The sequence below is a fragment of the Selaginella moellendorffii genome, unplaced genomic scaffold, assembly GCF_000143415.4.
Source record: "Selaginella moellendorffii unplaced genomic scaffold, v1.0 SELMOscaffold_51, whole genome shotgun sequence".
Taxonomy (NCBI): domain Eukaryota; kingdom Viridiplantae; phylum Streptophyta; class Lycopodiopsida; order Selaginellales; family Selaginellaceae; genus Selaginella; species Selaginella moellendorffii.
Genome location: NW_003314312.1, coordinates 707,104 through 726,639, shown reverse-complemented (window position 1 = coordinate 726,639; position 19,536 = coordinate 707,104). Strand labels below are relative to the sequence as shown.

The window sequence follows — 19,536 nt, the reverse complement described above, 5'->3', positions numbered from 1 at the left end:
GGACAATTGTTTGTGCCCGTTTGTGGATATGATACCATGGCGTGGATGAAGCCCGCCCTCTGATAACCTCATGTCAAGTCCAGGGAATCACAGGAACTTCATTTATCATTTCGCCCACTGCTATCGCCAGCTTGGGCTTCATTTCCTTCTGTACCTGACGAGCATTCAACCCATTCACCTCGAAATAGTGATCACCACGTTGGCCCTGAACAAAGTCTAGCCTGTCCTTATACTTGAGTACCAGTGACGTCGCAGCTGCTCGAGCTTCTACCAAGAAACGGTCATCACGAACAAAGATGTTGAGTAGTAAGAAAATGGTGGGTTTCCTAGCTGGTGTGGCAGTTTGGTGGGCCGCTATGAAGCGAAGCCAGTATTGGAGCTCTGTTTTCATCTCACCTCCAGGACCTCCAACCTTGCACACCACCATGAAGAGATCTTTGTCGCTGCCCCTGAGGAAATAGTGATGAAAAGCGTGGTAGACCTCCTGGCCTCCCAGATCGTAAATCAGGAGTTTCTTCCTCTCTCCAAATCTGAGAGTCCTCCTCTCAATTCCCACTGTTGATGCATGATCCTGACATGGCGGCTTCACACACTGCCAGAGGGCTGCATAGGGACGGACCAGATTGGTGGAGATGGTGGTCTTGCCCGAGGCAGTGTGGCCGCACATGAACAGCTTGGCAGTTGATGGTGTGACTGTAGCGCTTTGTGCAAGAACGGGGCTCTTATGAAATAGAGCATTCCGGTACTTTACCCTCAACCATCTGTCCTCCAACAGTTTGGAAGCCCATTCCCCGCCAATGCGCAGTCTCTGGATCCGGCTGCTGTAGTTGGCCTCCAAATTGCTGAGAATCACATCTTGACACTCATGTGAGTCATTCTGCTTAAGAAAATCAGTGTCAATACCAAGACGAACATGCTCACTCACCTTTACCCCAGGTAACAAGGAGAAACTTTCAAGCTTGCAATGTGGGCTCTTTAGCAGCTGGCCCACGAGCTGCGCCGAAGATGAATGGAGTGATGTTAACTCCAGGAACCAGAGCTTGGACTTGGCATTGTTGTTTATGCAGTCTGCCAGCAGGGAGATCTCCGAAGGCCCTGGTGAAATTCCAAGGCCTTCTATTGATCCGCTGATTTGGCTGAGTAACGCCCGATCATTTGGGATGTGGACCAGCCTAAGCTTCCTTAGACTTGTTCCAGCCTGGAAGAGGGCGGGCGTCAAGTATTTATCCTTATCCAGGGAGAGCTCCCAGATCTTGCATGCTGGATCTTGCAGCAGCTTCTCCAGGTGGGGCGAGCAATCGCAATTATAAAGCTCCAGACGTTCTAAATACTTCGGAAGTGTTGATCCCGCTAAAGCATCTAAATCTGCGTCACAGGAACGTAGAAGAAGCGTCTTGAGCTTGATTGGCATCCCCTTGTGCTTGGCAGCAGCAATAGCTTCATCCAAGCCGCGAATCACCTCCACGCCAAATTTGTCTCCAAAAATGCCAAGGCTGCTTAGCTTGGACACAGCTGCTTCTAGAAACCCCTCCACTTTGTGGTAGCCCTCCCTCCACATGATTACGTGCTCCAGAGTGTTGTCCTCCTGCAGCAGCAGCTCGCGCAAGCCTTCGAAGTCTTTTGAATTGAATGTTGCTGCTCTGTATCTCTGTTCCTTCAGCTCCTTCACACTCGACACCTCATGGCTCAACATCTCAAAGCGAATGCTTTCCAAATCCTCGTAATCATCTATCCGGGCCTGCTTTGGCTCCCCCATAACTTCCAATGGAATACCCTCAGAAATTACAACAAATGTCGTTGATGAATCAACATCCAAATGACAACTTGGAAGTGGCTAGCAAAGATGAGTCAGTGGCTTGGCATGTTTAAACATGAAATCAGATGCCAACGCAACCCTACGGTGCACGTCGTACAAAGTGGCATCAATCATGCCAAATCTATTTCTTTTTCTTTTGCTTTAAAGGTAATTGTTTTTGTAAGCAATTATGCGTTAGACAAGCTGTACAAGTTTCCTATGTCATCCGATGCTTGAGCACAGGCCAGGTAGCTTGCGAAGAGAAGAAGAATGCCAAGCAGCAGCTCGTTCTCTCACTCGGAGCGTCTCCGAGTCTAGAATTCTACAATAACAACGATTTACTTACATGCTCTCTTGAATGGATTTTAGTCCAACAAAATGCGCCTCCTATATATTTACATGGAGAAAATGAATGTCATTTAACTAGAGAAAACTAAGAAGATCTTCCAAGAAAGAAGAAAAAGAATAAGAAAGAAGACCCACAGGGATAGTCGAATGTTATCACATCCACGGCGTTGGCCGCCGTTGCCAACAAGTTCTTCCATCTTGCCGGAAGAAACGAAAAGAAAAAAGAAAAGAGGATTAAAGGAAGATCCGGAGAGACAAACCTGATCATGCAGTCGGATGAGGATGGAGCCCCAGCGCCGTGGGCGAAAACGAGCAGCGGCACCGGATTCAAGCGCTTTGTTTGGATGGTTTCGAGCTCATCCACAGCGGCCTAGACAGCTTTTTGGTTGAGGGATTTGTTTAGAGTTTTTTTGCGGTACGGGGGACAGAATCAAGTCAATAACATTGACGTGTTCGCTTCCAAGAAGTGTACCTTGGTTTTCTTGCTTTTTTTCGGTTTAGAACATCCGCGACGAAGAACGGGGATACGCAAGCATAGAAAAGCCAGTATATTCGTTTCACGTGAAATCATCGAGTGTGGTACTATGCCGTGGGAGAAACGAAAAAGATCTTTCTGGAAATTCTTTAGACCATATCATTAAAGGGCTCTTTTTTATATTGCTCGAGGTTTAAAGGGTTTCTAGGGTTTAGCGATGCACAAGAACTTTCTTTCCTCCTTTCATAAAGAATCGAGAAACATTAGACTAACAAAGGGTAAATATTTTACTTCTCTGTGTTTTAGGGCTCGTGGCTTTGGAGTGGAGCGAATGGCGCTCGCCAGTGAGCTCCAAATGCGCTAGCTCTCATGCTCCCGCCCGATCGAGCTAATGGACTTTAGGGCCGACATTGCCACGGATTCCAGGGCCGCAGAGGGCGACGATGGGGAAGTACTCTCCCATTGTTTGGGACCTTGACGACGGCAGGAAATCTGATGCGGCGCCGCCCTTGTCTATATTCTCCGAGGCGGTTGCTGTTGGATGTGAAGGAAGTGGTGGTCGGCAGCAACTTGGACAGCATCTTCATGGTGATGAAGTACATGGAGCATGATTTGAAAGGATTGATGAACGCCATGAAGCAGCCTTTTACACAAAGTGACGTGAAGTGTCTCATGCTACAGCTCACTGGGTTTGGCATAGTTTCGAGTTGATCAAGCTCTTGTCTGGAACTTCTGACAAAGAAGGAGCTCGGATCATTATTACAGCGGACGCTGGCGGAACCGATGCGCAGGTAACATCGTGTGCTGATATCTTTTTCGAAGGTTTGAGATTGTTTTACATACATTCCAGCGCGGGATTGGGCTGAGATGCTTCTAAGGATGTACCAGCGATGTGCTACCAGGTCGGGCTTTAAGTCGACTGTGGTGGAGAGTTCTCCTGGTGAGGAAGCTGGGATCAAATCGGCCACACTCGAGATCGACGGGAGATATGCGTATGGTTATATCTCCGGAGAGAAAGGCACGCACAGGCTGGTACTGTGCGTGCCTTTTCAACTCTAAAGGTCTACGACAGGTGAAGCAAAGGTGAAGCAAACGTTAGTTTCATCGAAACTCTTGTCTCAATGTTCGCTTCTCTTCACAGATGAGCTTTGCAGGAGTGGAAGTGATGCCTCTGCTGGAAGAGAGCGAGATCGAGGTGGAGTTACCCGATGGGGACCTTGAGATTACAACGCGTAGATCTGGAGGCAAAGGCGGGCAGAACGTAAAAAAGGTCGAGACTGCTGTTCGTGTGTCCAAGCAGTCGAGCTCCTAGCCAGTGCCAGAGTAAGATCGTTCCATAGCTCAGAAAGGTTGCTTAAACCTTTCTGAAAGTCTAGACATGCACAAGAAGGTTCCATTTCTATAGTTACCTTGTAATGGTTCCCTTTACTATTTAGAAGTACTTCTTCCTTATCTCTATTGTTGTACATGTTGACATTTTCAATATGTGCTTGCATTGAAAGTGTGCTGTGCAATCTTGTTTGAAAATGTGGTGTGTCCTAGCACAAACCTTACTGTGTTGAGATTGTGAAGCTCTACCAGAGTAACCTTGGTATCTTTCATGATTGGCTATTTTTCTAGTGGATCACCAAAGCCATATACCTATTCCAGCTGTGGAGGATGTTATAATTGCAGAACCAAAATGTTTTGAGTGTTTTATTTTCCTTGTATATTATAAAACCTATGATGCATGGTGCCACTATATTCCTTGGAAGTTCCTTTATACACCTCTTCTCACATTCCAAATAATAATAGCATGACCTTCCTGTTTGGTACACAATGTAAAACCCAATGCAAGTCATGAAGTCCTTGACGATGTTTACTACTTGTATTTGTTGTTATGGTTGTTTAGTGTCATTAAAGTTCAAATTCTTTCTTTGATGAAAAATCACAGGCTAGCATGTTGATGTTGATGAATTCTAGCTTGTGTGTGTCATCAACAACAATAGTATATGAATTTGTCATTGCATGCTTTCTCCAATTTGTCTTCTAGTCCCCACTATAGCCACTTTGATCAATGATACCTATATCCTATGTAGCTTTATTGAAGTTTGCTACATCTGCTATTCGTTTCCTAACACTTCCTAGTATGCCATTTTTCCTTGCATAAAGCTCCTGCAATCTTAAACCCAATCCTATATATCTTCCTTGCAAATACAATTTATACCTGATGTATTGAATCAGGGTGTTCAATAAGGGCGTTCAACAAATTATCATAACATGCATCATACAATCATACAAACGGGGTTTTAAATGTATACAGGCCAACTTTGGGGGGACGGGGTTCTAAATGTATAGTAGGGATAATGGGTATAGTTAACTAATTTGAGGTATAGTTTATTGTTCTATATCTTTAAAGTTGTTTTATACTTCAATTCCTTCACTCTTTGGTTATATACTTAGGAGTTTGGTTCTATCCTTTCATTCAATAGCTCAAGACTTTGAAATATGGGTTTTATTTTGTTTCCTTTGGCCTATATGTTTAAAGATTTAAGTTCCACTTCATAATTAATTTTTAATAAATCACTATAGGGTAAAAGGTGAAAAACACATATGTTACATAACATTAAGGGAGAGAAAAACCATTTGGCCATCAAATGGTTTATTTGTCACTTTTTTGATGTAAATTAAGCTTGTGGTTTGTTTGTTTCTTACTTGTTTCTTTTAATGCCAACTAAGTTTTATGGTTTGATTCTAGGTATTTCAAAATGTTTATAGCAATGGGTGGTAGAAAATTATACTAGAGAAGGCAAAATTTGGAATAACAAGGATGTCAACCAATCCATGTATAAAGAAGTGTTTATTTCAATAATGACAGCATATGAGTTTCGATATTATCCTTAGTAGCTAAGTTGGTCAGATGACATATATTTAGAATTTGAGCAGAAGGATTTTGAAAAGCATAGAGGCAAACATAGCAAAGATACACAAACACCATCTTTTGTCTCTAGAAGAAGTCCTCCTACTTATTAAAAATAAAAAACTCAAACAAGAGAAGGAGCATCCAGCAGTCAAGGTGAAGAAGGAACTATGTTTCATCGTCAGAATTTAGAAGTAATTCCTCCTAAACTTTTTTCTTTAGAGTCACTTAGAAGTTCAAAATTAGCTTTTAAATGCATGTCTTTACTCATTTTTATATGAATGTCTTTAATATATTCTCATTTGTAGTAACCTCTTTCATAATTAGTAAGCTTCTCAAATGGAATTATGAAAAAAATTGCTATGGATTACATATGCCAATGCTTGGCTTTCTTAATATTAGAGTCATTCTTACTTATTAATCCAATTAATTAAATAAGTTTAACATTATAAGCATGTTTGTAATTTATAAACTCAAGATTAATCTAATTGCATATCAACCATTAGATGATAGAATTAAAAAGAATATACTAAAAATTATAAACATGTTTATAAATTATAAATACAAGAGTAATCTAAATGAATAACAACTGTTAGATGGTAGAATATCCTAGAATATCCAAGCATATTCTAGGTATATCCATTACCATCCCAGTCCCTCTACAGGTTTACTTAAGCAAACCAAAAAAGAAAATATATAATAACTTGATAAAATAGAGAACATAGTTTAAAAATAACACTATAAAATTAAAACACTAAACTTTTCTCATTCTTCTTCAAAACCACTATCATCCTCATCATCCTAGTTATTAGACATATCACTATCATTGTTCGCAAAAGGAGACTTCACCCCACCTTTAGCTGAAGAGTTTTGCTTGGGCAAGGAGGAGAAACTAGAGTGGAAGTAAGTGCTGGTGATGGATAGTGAATTTTGGTGACGAAACTAAAGAGGAATGAAGTATAAGCCATATGGCCTTATCATCATCCTCAGAGTGTAGTATGGGCTATATGGGCCCATCTTCATCTTTAGAGCATAGTATAAGCCCATCTTCATCCTATGAAGCTAAAAACTTCTAGTGCAAGAGGAGTAAACATAAGAGATTTTGGAGAAGGGGGGCATGCCTTTTATATGTACCCAGATCAAGCACTCAGCTCTAAATTGTACTTGTTAACATTGCCATTGCACAAAATTTTCACTTTTGCTGATTCTCCAATGTACAAACATGAGTTAAGTAATAGTATTTTATAAAAGTTTTTGTTATTTACATAGCTTTAAAAAATATAAATGCCCTTAAGAAATACACACTCATGGTGAGCAAGCTTTTATATGCAGTATGGCAAGGGCTATGATTATGATACCCTGGTGACGCTGCTAAACAAACTTTTGCATTTGATGGCCAAAACTGGCTAGTGGTGGTATCTCAAGTCAAGTGAGCCTTTCCTTCATGTTGCTTTTATGTTGCTCAATCAATTTTTTACTTGCTTTCACAGGTGCTAGTGTGTCGCAAATGTGACTTTGGGTATCGAAAGTTACCTGTCAGCCAGTCCTTATGGACACTCTTTCCTTATTGCCACGATGGTAGGAGGTCGGTATTGCTAGACTCGTTATCAGTCTCCACCTGAGCTAGTTGAGAAACTAGTCATCACATGTGCACTTAGACCGGAAGGACATTAAGGAAGGAAATCCTAAGTTGACATTTGTCAAGCAGACTTGACATGGTGATGAGAAACTCATGATGTTGACTTGCACTTGCTAGTGTTGGGAACCCCCACTATATTGAGGTTAGTCCCTCAATATCGCTAGATGATAGCTTACCATGTCTGCCAAACACCCTCGCTATCATGCCCTTTGTGTTAGTCTCATTTCGGTCCCAAATGTTATTTATGGAAAGTGTCCAGATTTGCTCATTTGGCATATCTACGGAATGTAGAGATCGGCCTGAACACAAAGGTGTTCGTCCCGTGTCCAAATTCGCAATCTAAGGACATTCCATATTTAATAAGTTTCGAGCTTCTCCCAGAGACTAACTCCTGATACTAAAGAGGCTTGGGGTGAAAGCCCAAAGCATGTGTTCCTCAAGGGGGAGGGGGGGGGGGGCTATAGTAGGTTCTAAATGTATAGTAGGGACAGTGGGTAGGTCGGGCATGGCTGACTAACTTGAGACATAATTTAGCTCCCGCTTGCGTGTTTGTCCTTATTTTGCATCTGGCTTGGGTTTAAGCCCAAGTTCCATTCCATGCTAGCTGGTGGAGTACCCATGTCCTCACGTTAGGCCGCTGGTATGCCGAAATAGCACCAGACTCCGTTTGGCTCCGTTTTGTGTGCCAGTCTTGGCATTAGGATGTTGGTTGCTCCAGGACTGTTCCAAGTCGCTCCGGGCTCTTGTCCCTTTGCTCCTTGGGCTGTATGCTCGGGAGTTGCTTTGTGGTTCGGTTCTGTCACTCTTTGGCTCCAAGCTTGGGAGTTTGGCACCGTTCTTTCGTTTAGTGGCCCAAGGCTCTAAAACTCGGGTTCTACACCACTATCCTTTGGACACGTGGCATGTGACACGTGGCATCTATCACGTGGCAAAAAGAAGGTTTAAGTTCCACTTCGTGGTGTTATCCTATGGTAAATCACCATAGGATAAAGGGTAAAAAGCACATGCACTACATAGTGGTATATTGGGAAAACTAGTGGGATTTTCACCCACTTTATATAATGATAGGGAAGATAAGTGTTGTGGAATTGAGTTGGATTGCTGGTAAGTGCTAGATTACACTCAAATGTGGCTATGGCAACAAGACACTCTTTGTGGGATTTTGAGGTGCTGCCACTCTTAATTGGTCGATTCTTCTAGGATTTTGAGGCACTCTTAATCAGTCAATTCTTCTAGGGTTTTAAAGCACTACCACTCTCAATTAGACATTCCTTCTAGGATTTCAAAGCATTTCACCTTTCGTTAAATTTTGTTTTTTTTTGCCACATCGAAATCCATATAAGGAAAGAAAGTGTGGCCGGTGTTGGCCATATATGGGAACCCTACATGCTAACTGTGCTCACTGGCCACTTTTAACAAGTAAAATTTTTTTAATACTAATTGAAACAAGTTGCTTGGCTATCATAGTTATATAAGGCTTTATTTAACTTAGTATAAACTCCAACTTTTTATAATTATATATTATATTATTAATCATTCAACAAAAATTAGTTAAACCTCTAATAAGCTTTTCTTGAAAAAAAATTTTTATGCCTCAATTTCTTAGGTCGACTAAAAGGAGTTGCTTTATTTATTAATACTTTAGCTTTTCCTTTCTTGCAAAATCTTCTCAACTAATGGTTTAATTTGCTTGAAGGGTATACTATATCCATCTTTTCATTGTTTGAATTCCTTCAATGGATAAATAACCTCTTCTAGTTTAGATTGAAATATTTTTATCTAGAATCTTCAAATCATTGTATACCATTGCTATAAATGCTTCATTTTTTAATTTTTTATCAAGCATAGTTATCATCAACAATTGAAGTTTCTTCCAGGTAGCTTTAGCAGATACTATCTCTTGTATTCTAACATCTTGTACTTTTGATTATGATACATGTAATATATCTTTAACACTAGCACATATAATAAAATTTTATATTAATTATTTAGAATATAATATCTTTATTTTTAGATAATGAAGAATTTCTAACACATGAAAAACACACCTCTTCAACATCTAGTATTTCCATATCTTGTTGTGGTAGAGATATATCATGACCTTCATTCAACTGTGATGGTTGAATATAACAACTTTCTTGTTCTTGTCAAAGCATTAATACTTTTGCTTGGTGTTTACAATAGTTGCCTAATAACTCGAAAAGGCTCAATTATTTTGGCTTGTACTTGTACCAAAAATAAGATATTGAATGCTTGGATTGGAAGAAGATTGAACATATGCTATATCAAGTTTGTTGCATTAAATGTAACTTGTTATAATAGTATTGTCGATTAGCTTTGTTATAGAAAGTTTTGAATAAAAGTATAAGTCTTGCAATGATCAATAAACTAGTATCTAGAATCAACTTTTGTTATAAACTGCTTAATCACCCACTCCATTCTTCTATTTCTTCCATATCTCTTCTCAGGTAAGACAATAGATTTCATATTAGTTTGAAAGTCTTGATTGTGTGGAAAGTATAAAACCCACATACCTAATAATAAGAATATGATTATTCAAAATCAAGTGTATTATGATATTTTTACTTGCCAACTTTGTTTCTCCATTAAGTATGAAAATATCTGAAAAAATCTTTTTCACATTTGAAATCAACTTCAAACTTCTCAATCAGCTCCATAACTTCCACTTATAGTTTTTTAGCATCAAAATAGTGCCACAAATAGTTTAAAATATGATACCTCATATGAATCTCAAAACATTGGACTTTTTTAATTAGATGCTTCAGCCAACATACCGTATGAATACATTTGAATGTAGCCCTAAATTATAAATAATAATAATTCGTTATACCTTATAGTATTTCATTTGGTTTCCAATCTCTATTCTGTTCCAAAATTTAATCCTTCAATGCTTGCATCCATTATACTATATGTTGTCCTCTCTCGTTGAAGTTAGAATCCAAGCAATAGGAATACCATTATTGTGGTGATCAAGATATAATGGAAACTATAATAGGTTAATTAGTTAATACTAAATTAGCTATTCCTTGTAACTGTTAAAGGACTTTCTTAACTGGAGAATTTAATTATAATGGGATATTGTTTCAGATCGGGTTTTACTTTTTAGTGACTTCACTCCATAATGCCATATTAATAGATATGTTTCTAACTTTGAATCCACTCAAAACTTCGAGATGAAATTACTAATGAGACAAAATTAATGATGAGATTACTAATGTTCCTGCTGCCTTTGGATTAGTTGTCACTGTTAGTGATATTGGGGTATTTGGAGTTTCCTACATGATCTTGGGCTATACAAGATTAGTCACTAGCTATAATGCAAATCTAAGTTGGATCAATCGTCAATCACTCAATTTAATGCATGGAAACCCACCAACTAAGTTTTGCAACCCTTTCTCAACCATGCTAATTCCTGGTACCAAAAGCACGGCTCATTCCGAGGCAGAAAATTCAGCATCCACAAATTGGAGTAAATTTATTATTCATGGATTACACTTGGAACTGATCATATGCTATTAGTAAGCAGTTTTGGAGCTCTGATTTGGGTTTGATTGCTGGGCACTCATGCAAGAAGATGGAAACATGGTAGTTTATGGATCACTTGGAATGTCAAGCTTTACCTTTTGTGGGCCTTCTCCTGTATGCATTTCTTTATCATTTGTTGCTCTTCGACCCAAATGCAAGGTTGGTGTTACATACCTACACCTATATATAGGTATGTGTTAGCATTTGAAGTTTGGTCACCAAGTAATATATAGACAAATTTATAAGAATTAATGAACTAGTGTTTGGACAAACAATGATAATTGAGAGTTTTAGAGGTAAATAACTGTTTAATTTTATTAAATAATCAAATAACTAATGCAAAGTGTTTTTCTACCAAGCATCTAACAACATTTTACACTTGGAATTCAATCAGCTTGGCAGTATCAGAAAATGATTGAATATGGTTCTAATAGTTTATTAAGTTTGGATGCTCATATGTGTTTCAAGAGGTAATCCATTTATCATAAGTTCTGAAAGGTAGTAACCAACTCTTGATGCTGAAAATGGTAATCCCTGTAGAAGGGGTACAAATATACTATACAGTGAGATGGAATAAAAGAATATATACTCAAGAAAAATAAATTTGCTGCTTATCTGTAACTTACCCATTTCACAAATTAAAAAAAGTTCCATAAACAAAAGAATTCAAAGTGATTGGAAAGTGCTTGTAATTCATTCTTTTCTTTTCCACATAAATAATTTATCTCTAGAAGTCTACTTCTTTAGTTGTATGGCTTAGAAGTAATTGTTCTGTTTTTTACATAATTACTAATTTACCATTATTTCATGTTTTAGTAAGCAATTAAAAATTGCCCAGCAAATGTTGACCAGTTGACAAAGCTTATTGTTTAACACATGTTTCCTCTCAATGTCCACCCTTTTAGTTTTCCTCGCTCCATGCAACAGCACCATCTTGACTCCATAAAGTGTCAAAGAATAGCTCTCAAAATCCAGAACAAAAATGAAAAAAAAGTCTACATTTTTCTACTCTTGAATCATAGTAGTAACTAATTCAGGGATCTAACAATTGTAGCCTAAAATTGCTTTGGAAGAGAGAAAAAAAATGAACATATACCTTTGGCTCTCACTCATGCCCACTGTTGGCATGTAGCTATGGCTACTACTGGCAGTGATATTGATACTGATCGCCTACATGTTGAGTGGTAGTTTTTTTATAAAGGTCACAAAGACTACCGTTTACATAATTGTGTAATAAATCAATTAAAGAGTCACTAAAGAGTAGGATAAAAATATTTGAGTCAAGAGCCTCAAGAACAACACTAGATTTTCCACAAACCTATTCTCTGCTGTGATTGCATGCTGATAGAGCTGCGAGCTGAGCAAGCTGCAGCAATGAAGCCATAGGCTTGTCACATCCACATCTTTGATTCCATGGAAGCCAGGAGTTGGAACTCACTGTTACAACCGGGTGGGAGAGATTGAACAGGTGCTTGAAAGATTTAGGAGGATGTGGGAGGAGGGATCGCAGGCCAATGGGATCACTTACCTGTGCCTCTTGACAGCCTACAATCACTGTGGCCATGTGGAGCAAGTCAAGAAGTTCTTGGATTCCCTCCACATCTTCTAGAAAAACTTCCAGCCTTGCTTGATCCATCCCACGGCACTGCACGCCACAATAACCAAGAGGAACGTAAATCCATCCAGCGTAGTGACCTCCTCTACCAGCTTGCCAAAGATCTCCACCACTTTGGCTGCGTTGCCTTGGGTAGCCTGCTATCAGCGTGTTCCACAAAACCACGTCCTTGGATATCACAGTGGAATCGAAGAAGTGCTGAGCAGTGGCTATACTTCCACACTCGCCATGGAAATTGGTGACACTGTTTGCGATGCTACTGCTCTCCAGTCCCCTCTTGCAAATCCCAGCATAGATTTCCCTTCTAGTTTCCAGATCCACCAAAGTCCTGCAAGCCATCAGCAACACTACTGCAAAGGTTGGCAATGTTGCTTCCAGCCCTGTGAATTCAAAAGCTTTGAACAACTCCAAAACCATCTTGCTTTCCCTTGTCTCAGCGTATTCCAGTAGCAATGAAGTCCATGACACAACGTTGCGATGCTTCATTTAGTCATGGAGAGACTTTTCCAGATTCTTAAGCTTCCAATGGATGATTTCATTGCCCTTTTTCTGCAAAACTTTGCATAACTTTCAAGAGCTCATTTTATCTTTAGATAACTCTTCTTTAATTACCTAATATGAAGCCACAAGAAAAATTGTGAGCACCCTAAATCAAAGGCAGTCTACTGTAATTTCTAAGTTTATTCTCTCCTTTTTCACACCAGCCAAATCGTTAATTTGCCGATCTCTCAAATGTTTTTTTGAAAACCATTAGAGTTTTAGTATTATAGAGTTTGATAACCTAGAAAAATAACATCCGATTTAAAAACAGTGGGAACTTCTCACGCGGTAGTTTTCAAGTCACTAGACATCGGCGAAGGTATGCAGTGAGTGGCCAGAATAGCTGGTGTCGCAGCCTTTGCTCTTTGAGTTTCCAGAACGAGAACCTATCAGCCACGCCAGTGTAAGGATCACAGGAACAAATCTATACTTTTGAGCTATGGATCCACCTGTTGATGGTCGAGATCGAATTTGAGAAACTCGTCTTTGCAGCTCTCCACCATATTTGCTAGGTGCTTCAAGTTCGTGACACTCGTGCCGTTGAATGCCAGTACCTGGTGAGCCCGTGTAAGTTTCCAGCCGGAGAGCAAACTTTTACCTGTGTGTTGACAATGTCCTCGTATCCAATGTTCACGTCTGCCACTAGCACCTGCAAAAGCAAGTAAAAGATTACATAAAAGCAACAGGAAGGAAAGGCTCGCTCGACCTGAGACACCACCACTAGCTGCTCGTCTTGAGTTTTGGCCATCGAATGCAAAAGCTTGTTCAGCAGCTTCACCGGGGCGTCATAGTCATAGTCCTTGCCATACTGCACATAGAAGCTTGCTCACCATTGAAAAACAGAAAAAAGAAAAAAGAGAATAGCTTCTACCTCGGAACGAAGATATGGCACAGTGATCGCCGCAAACACGACACCCGCCACAATGTAATACGAAGGGGTTATGCCTTTTATATGTGCCGGGACCAAGCGCTTGTGATACCTCAGCTCCAAATTGTACTCGTTAACATTTCCATCGCGCAAAATTTTCACTTTTGCCAATTCTCCAGTGTACTTCTGAGACACGAGGTAGCTGAAACTTATGCGTTCCCCGAGACGAAATGGTACTGAGACAATCAAGACACTGATTAAAAACCACCTCTGAAAACCAAGAACCACTTACCGGTACCATCGTTCGCAATAGCCACATCATCGAAGCTCAAGAGGATGTCTGAGTGCCGAAGATATTGAGCAGCTGGAGCGGTCGGCTCGACCCTTCTTATGCGAACACCTTTCTGATTCGGTGCCATCCCGACTGCCTTCCGCAAATCCGGATTTTCCATCTTCTGCCATTCCACGCCAAGAATGGGAAACCCTGCAAAAAAAACATGGAAAGAATAGAACGCAGCTAGAATCAAGACTACAGGACAGTATTACCAGTGTAGTCACCCGAGCGCTTGTAATCGTTGATGAAATGCTCGATGACCGGTGTCGGAATCACATAGCCAATGTTCTCCACATCTTCGTGCCTCAATGACTGGAATGCTATTCCAACACACTCCCCTCGATGATTGAAGGCAGGTCCACCCGAGTTCCCGGAATTAATGGCTGCGTCGATCTGGAAGTTGGTTCAGTAAAACGAGGGACGAAAGACTCAAAGAGTACCTGAACTCCTATAAGCTCCGTTGCTCCATGCACGTAAGACGTAACTTCGATCCTAGAAACCACACCACTGGTAACAGATATAGTGTCACCCCCAATCGGATAGCCAACGACGGTCACAGCGTCCTGGAGCCTCGGTAAGCTTCCAAATGTCACGGGTGTGATACCCTCCCAAAACTCTTCGTCATTTACAGACAGCATCGCTGATAGAACAAAGAAGCAAACAAAAAGAAGTCATAAACACCATAAAAGCTTGGAAACTCACCAATGTCACACTCGGTTCCAATGGCAAGAACGTTGGCCAGGTACTTGGTGTCCGAGCCTCGCTTCTTGATCTTCACCTGTGTGTGATGCTCCACCGAGTGAGCATTCGTGAGCAGCCTTTTCCCTTCGATCACAAACCCGCTGCTGCTGGTGCTAAACTGCCGCTTGCGCTGCCAAGGCAGCGAGAAGTTGGGCTCGGTGTGGACGCAGAAAACTTTCACCACATTGTCCATGAAAGGCGCGTCCTTGGCATCCTCGACGGTGTGTTCTTCGCGCCTCAAGGGCTCACCGGGGGTGGGCAAAGCCTCTAGCATCGAGGACGGGGACAAGTGCCTCGCAGCTTTCCTCTCGGGGAATCCACCGCAGTCACTCCCACTTTCCAGTGGAATGGCGACCGGGGTCGCATTCTTCTTGGGCCTGCCCCGGCGGCGGGCTGGCGGCGGAGACTCTGCTGGAGCCTGGATCTCAACCATGTCGACATCTTCCTCGGCCAAGCCAGAATCTAAAACCTGGACTGGAACATCGCCATTGAGGCTCTTCTCACCGATAAAGAGGGATCCTGCCCTGGAGTTGAGCTGCGCGGCAGTGAGCTGAGTCGGGGGATTCTTGCGCGGCCTTCCTCGCTTCCGTGGAAGAGCGGCAGCGTCGGCATCCGCCATAGCTCCTCCTCGGGCAGGCGTTGTGCAAAACTACCTCATGCTGCGCGCTCTTCCCTCCTCAAAACCCTAAACCTAGGGGTTATGAGAGCTTTTGGCGGGGGTTTAAAAGGTCGTTAATAACGAGTATCATAAGTCCACAAGGAAAAATTACGTGATGTGGCCGCGTAGCGCAGTGGATTAGCGCGTCAGACTTCGGATCTGAAGGTCGTGGGTTCGAATCCCACCGTGGTCGAGCTTTAAATTCTTCGTCCTTTAATTTTAAGCTAGAGTTAAACTAATTAAATAAGTCTTTTTAGTAGTTAAACTAATTAAACACGTTATTAAATGTTAAAGCATCAGTAGTCCAACGGCTAGGATAATTGCCTTCCAAGAAATAGACCCGGGTTCGACTCCCGGCTGATGCAAGTTTAGAATTCAAAAACATTTTTTTTCAATATTTTTACTTTATAGCCACTTTAATTTAATCTAGATGTTAAATAAGTCATTGAATGAAAGCATTGATCACTATTATTAAAAAATAACTTTACCAATTTCAAAATTTATTAGCTCGTTTCCTTCGTTTGACTCCATCCACAAGCTCCGCATCCTCCCCAGCCGAGGAGAACAAGTTATACACCAAAACATACGTGCTCGACGCGATCTCTAGAGTGGACGAGATCCCCTCGTCCAGCATCATCACAAATCTCGCAAGCCGCTTCCCTCGCTTGGCATCACCGTGGAGTCTACACGCCGCCACCAGCGATCTCCAAGTCAGGAGCTGCGGCTCGTAAGGCATGCACTGGATGAGCTCCTCGGCCCTCTCCAGGTGACCCACGCGACCGAGAAGATCAACCATGCAAGCGTAGTGATCCATGGACGGAATCCCTCCAAACTCGTCCTGGATCAAGGAGAAGATCTCCCATCCAGTTCTAAACAAGCCCCCGTGACTGCATCCCGAGAGAGTGGTGGTGAAAGCAATCTCGTCCGGCGCAACACCCGCAAGGATCATCAGCTGGAACATCTCCACCGCATTGGAGCACTCGCCATTCTTCGCATACGAGGTTATCATCGCGTTCCACGAGACCAAGTTCTTCTCGAGCATGGAATCAAACACATCTCTCGCGTTTTCCAGGCTGCCGCATTTGCCATACATGTTGATGAGCGAGTTGTTCACCTGGAGGTTTAGCAAGAAGCCACTGTCTCGCGCGATCGTATGAACCGCTCGGCCCTCGGCTAAGTTGGCGATGGAGATTGCCGCGTCCAGGGCGTTGAAAAATCCCACCTTGTCGATGCCAACGCCCTGTAGATCCATGAGTCGGAAGAGCTGGAGAGCTGCTCGTCCCTCCCCGTTCTGGATGTATCCCGTGATCATCGCATTCCAGGAGCCACTGTCGAATGTTCCCAAGTTGTCGAGCAAGCTCTGCGCTTCTTGGAGCCGACCATTGTGAGAAAAGGCAGTGATCATCGCAGTCCACGACACTAGATCCTTGAGAGGCATTCTATCAAACATCTCCCGAGCTCGATCCAAATCTCTCTCCTGCGCAAGGCCGGTGATGAGAGCTGTCCACGAAACCGCGTCTCTCTCAGGCATGTTTTGGAAGAGCTCCTCGGCCTCGGCCATCTCCCCGAGCTCGACATAGCCGGACACGATCGTGTTCCACGACACGACGTTGTGGCAAGGCATTCGATCGAAGCAGAGCCTGGCGTCCCTGATCTGGAGGGACCGAACGTAAGCCACCGCGATCGAGTTCCAAGACACCACATTCCTCGTCGGCATTGCCTCGAACGTCGCCTTGGATTCGTCCAGATGCCCGTGCTGCGCATACACAGTGATCATGGTGTTCCAGGACACTGGATCTCTGTCGGGGATTCTCGCGAACAAATCCACCGTCTCAAAGAACTCCCCCGCCTGTGCGTATGCGCCATGAATGGCATTCCATGTCACGACGCTTGGAAGTGGCATCTTCTCGAAGACTATCCTCGCCTCCCGCAGATGCCCATTCTGGGCATATGCTACAAGCATGATATTCCACGAGTAGAGATTCCTCTCGCGGATGCCATCAAACACCGCCTTGGCCTCGACGACCGACCGGCAATTGCCAAACATCTGGATCAGAAGATTCCCCAGGTACCGGTGCTGATCCATGCCGGCGATTCGAAGCTCCCAGTAGAGGCGCCGGCCCTGCGGGAGAAAGTGAAAGAACGCGCAGCGCCGGATGTGCTCGGCGTACGAGAGGATGTCGATCGAATTCCGCTGGTCCTGCTGCTGTTGCTGCGATGAAATGCCGGGGCTCTCCCGCTCGATCAGCCGCCGCCGCGCTAGATCGCCCCAGATCGCCCATTCCCCCTCCTGGAGCTCGCCCACCATGCGCTTCAGGCAGGAGCTCCCGCCGGGAGCTCTGTGAAGCTGCCTCGCCGCGAGGACGCTCCACGGCCGCCATCGCTTCATCCATTTCGGAGAATATTCTACAAAACCCTAGCCCTGATAACCTAAGTTTACATATGGACTACCTATTTGGGCGAACTCTTTGAATTTAGGCCGTTGGATGTATTTTATTATCATATTCTGATGGAGTTGGAGAGGCATTATAAATTGTCTCTAGAGAGTAAAGTTAGAGTATTTTTTTTAATGTTCAAAATTATACTTTGATGTGAGGGCCAAGTGTACGGCTAAGATGCCGTATACTAATATTAGCGTAGTGGATTTTGGTAGCCGTCGGATTGGTTTCAATCCGGACCACTCGCTCCTGTATATAAGCTAGGGTTTTTGGGCTAATTGAGATGCACATTTCTATATTCCCTTTCCATATTCCATGCACTCACATTGGTGGAGATGAAGGGCACCTTTGATTGTCCCTGGGGAGTGCTTAGATTTGGGATTTCGGTTTAGATCTAGCTTTTGCATTGTCTAGATCTAGCTTTTTCCATTTCCTTTCTTTTTTTCTTTCCTTTCAGGATTTTGGTTTAGATCTAGCTTTTTGCATTGTCTAGATCTACCATTTCTTTCCAGCTTTTTGTCATTTCTCTTCTTTTGCTCTTTCTTTCTCATTCATTTTCATGGCCGATCCGCAATCTCCTCCTTTGACTCTAGAGTAGCAGTTGGTTCAATTGCTTGATGCTATGCGCTTGCAATTGAACAACCAAACTCAGTTGATGGCGGCATTCACGGCACATGGTACAACTCCTCCTGCTTTTGGTGCCAATCCTCGCGTTTGGCCGGAGTTCTTTCGTGGGAATCCTGGGGATGATGTGTACCATTGGTTCGATCACTTCACGGTGATTGCCACATATCATTCTTGGGATGATGCTCGACGTTTGCGTGAGTTCCCCACATGTCTTCAAGGGACGGCATTGCAGTGATACAATGGATTGAGCGCAGCTACTCGTGGCGATTGGAGTGTTCTTCCGGACGTCTTCAAACGCGCCTTCGGACACGCCGACGATTGTGATGATGCCTTCCAACAATTGCATCGTCTTCGCCAAGGGCCATCTGAGTCGGTGATGCAATTTGGCGTTCGTTTCCGAAGTCTTTTGCTTCGTGCGGAGCCAAATATGTCAGAGCGGATCAAGCTAGGAATGTTGTGGCCAGCACTTTGTCAAGATCTTGTCGGACTTGTGCACGCACTTGCTCCTGCCACTCTTGACGATGCTCTTCGCTTGGCACAACGTTATGAGACGTCGCCTCTTCCACTTCTTGCTACACGTCCTTCAGCTCCACTTCCTATGAGTGATGGTCCTGTTCCCATGGAGGTTGATGCTGCTGCTACTCGAGTCCAAGGACAAGGGCGAGGACGTGGTCGTGGCCGTGACATTCGTTGCTGGGCGTGTGATGAAGTTGGTCATACTTATCGGCGTTGTCGGCGCTTTCCGGATTGGCGACCTCCATTTCCTGGGTGGAGACCTTGGCGTCAGCAACGTCCCATTGGTGCTGCTGCAGTGGAAGGTTTGGATACCGAGGTGCATTCGGGAAACGAGGAGTCGCGCGAGTAATGGAGGGACCTTGCGCGAATAAGTTAGTGACCCCTCCATCTTTCTTTCGGGAGTATCATCAAGGGGTTCACTCGGCACCGGTTCATCCAGTGTTTACTTTCCAAGCTCGTTTTTATAACAAGAGGTCTCCTATTCTTCTCTCCGTGTT

At 43.0% G+C, this 19,536-nt stretch overlaps 3 protein-coding genes and 2 non-coding genes across 5 annotated transcripts; 2 read left to right on the top strand and 3 right to left on the bottom strand.

The window, feature by feature from the left end:
- Nucleotides 1–51: 51 nt before the first annotated feature.
- LOC112350582 lies at nucleotides 52–1,856 on the bottom strand. The gene is made up of 2 exons (XM_024687010.1): nucleotides 926–1,856; nucleotides 52–877 (listed from the first exon to the last, which is right to left on the bottom strand). The coding sequence occupies exons 1-2, from the start codon at nucleotides 1,754–1,756 to the stop codon at nucleotides 74–76; spliced, it is 1,635 nt and encodes a 544-aa protein (XP_024542778.1). The 5' UTR covers nucleotides 1,757–1,856; the 3' UTR covers nucleotides 52–73.
- An 11,196-nt stretch (nucleotides 1,857–13,052) lies between these two features.
- LOC9634596 (protease Do-like 9) lies at nucleotides 13,053–15,487 on the bottom strand. Its single transcript, XM_002981813.2, has 9 exons — nucleotides 14,762–15,487; nucleotides 14,500–14,699; nucleotides 14,272–14,452; nucleotides 14,018–14,209; nucleotides 13,729–13,961; nucleotides 13,564–13,665; nucleotides 13,456–13,506; nucleotides 13,307–13,411; nucleotides 13,053–13,243 (listed from the first exon to the last, which is right to left on the bottom strand). The coding sequence occupies exons 1-9, from the start codon at nucleotides 15,417–15,419 to the stop codon at nucleotides 13,139–13,141; spliced, it is 1,827 nt and encodes a 608-aa protein (XP_002981859.2). The 5' UTR covers nucleotides 15,420–15,487; the 3' UTR covers nucleotides 13,053–13,138.
- A 90-nt stretch (nucleotides 15,488–15,577) lies between these two features.
- Nucleotides 15,578–15,651, top strand: TRNAR-UCG. Its single transcript has one exon. It is a non-coding gene; the product is annotated as a tRNA-Arg (tRNA).
- Nucleotides 15,652–15,751: 100 nt separating this feature from the next.
- Nucleotides 15,752–15,823, top strand: TRNAG-UCC. Its single transcript has one exon. It is a non-coding gene; the product is annotated as a tRNA-Gly (tRNA).
- Nucleotides 15,824–15,903: 80 nt separating this feature from the next.
- Nucleotides 15,904–17,854, bottom strand: LOC112350500 (pentatricopeptide repeat-containing protein At4g02750-like). The gene has a single exon (XM_024686803.1). The coding sequence runs from the start codon at nucleotides 17,845–17,847 to the stop codon at nucleotides 15,952–15,954; it is 1,896 nt and encodes a 631-aa protein (XP_024542571.1). The 5' UTR covers nucleotides 17,848–17,854; the 3' UTR covers nucleotides 15,904–15,951.
- Between the last annotated feature and the right edge of the window lie 1,682 nt (nucleotides 17,855–19,536).

Excerpts from the sequence above, each read along its gene's own strand:
- LOC9634596 (XM_002981813.2), bottom strand. The coding sequence starts at position 15,419 with ATGGCGGATGCCGACGCTGCCGCTCTTCCACGGAAGCGAGGAAGGCCG. Across the intron at positions 13,507-13,563 it reads AGCTAGTGGTGGTGTCTCAG|GTGCTAGTGGCAGACGTGAA; the intron begins GTCGAGCGAGCC and ends TTGCTTTTGCAG. Across the intron at positions 13,244-13,306 it reads TCGATCTCGACCATCAACAG|GTTCTCGTTCTGGAAACTCA; the intron begins GTGGATCCATAG and ends CGTGGCTGATAG.
- LOC112350500 (XM_024686803.1), bottom strand. The coding sequence starts at position 17,847 with ATGAAGCGATGGCGGCCGTGGAGCGTCCTCGCGGCGAGGCAGCTTCAC.
- LOC112350582 (XM_024687010.1), bottom strand. The coding sequence starts at position 1,756 with ATGGGGGAGCCAAAGCAGGCCCGGATAGATGATTACGAGGATTTGGAA. Across the intron at positions 878-925 it reads CCTTGTTACCTGGGGTAAAG|AATGACTCACATGAGTGTCA; the intron begins GTGAGTGAGCAT and ends TTTCTTAAGCAG.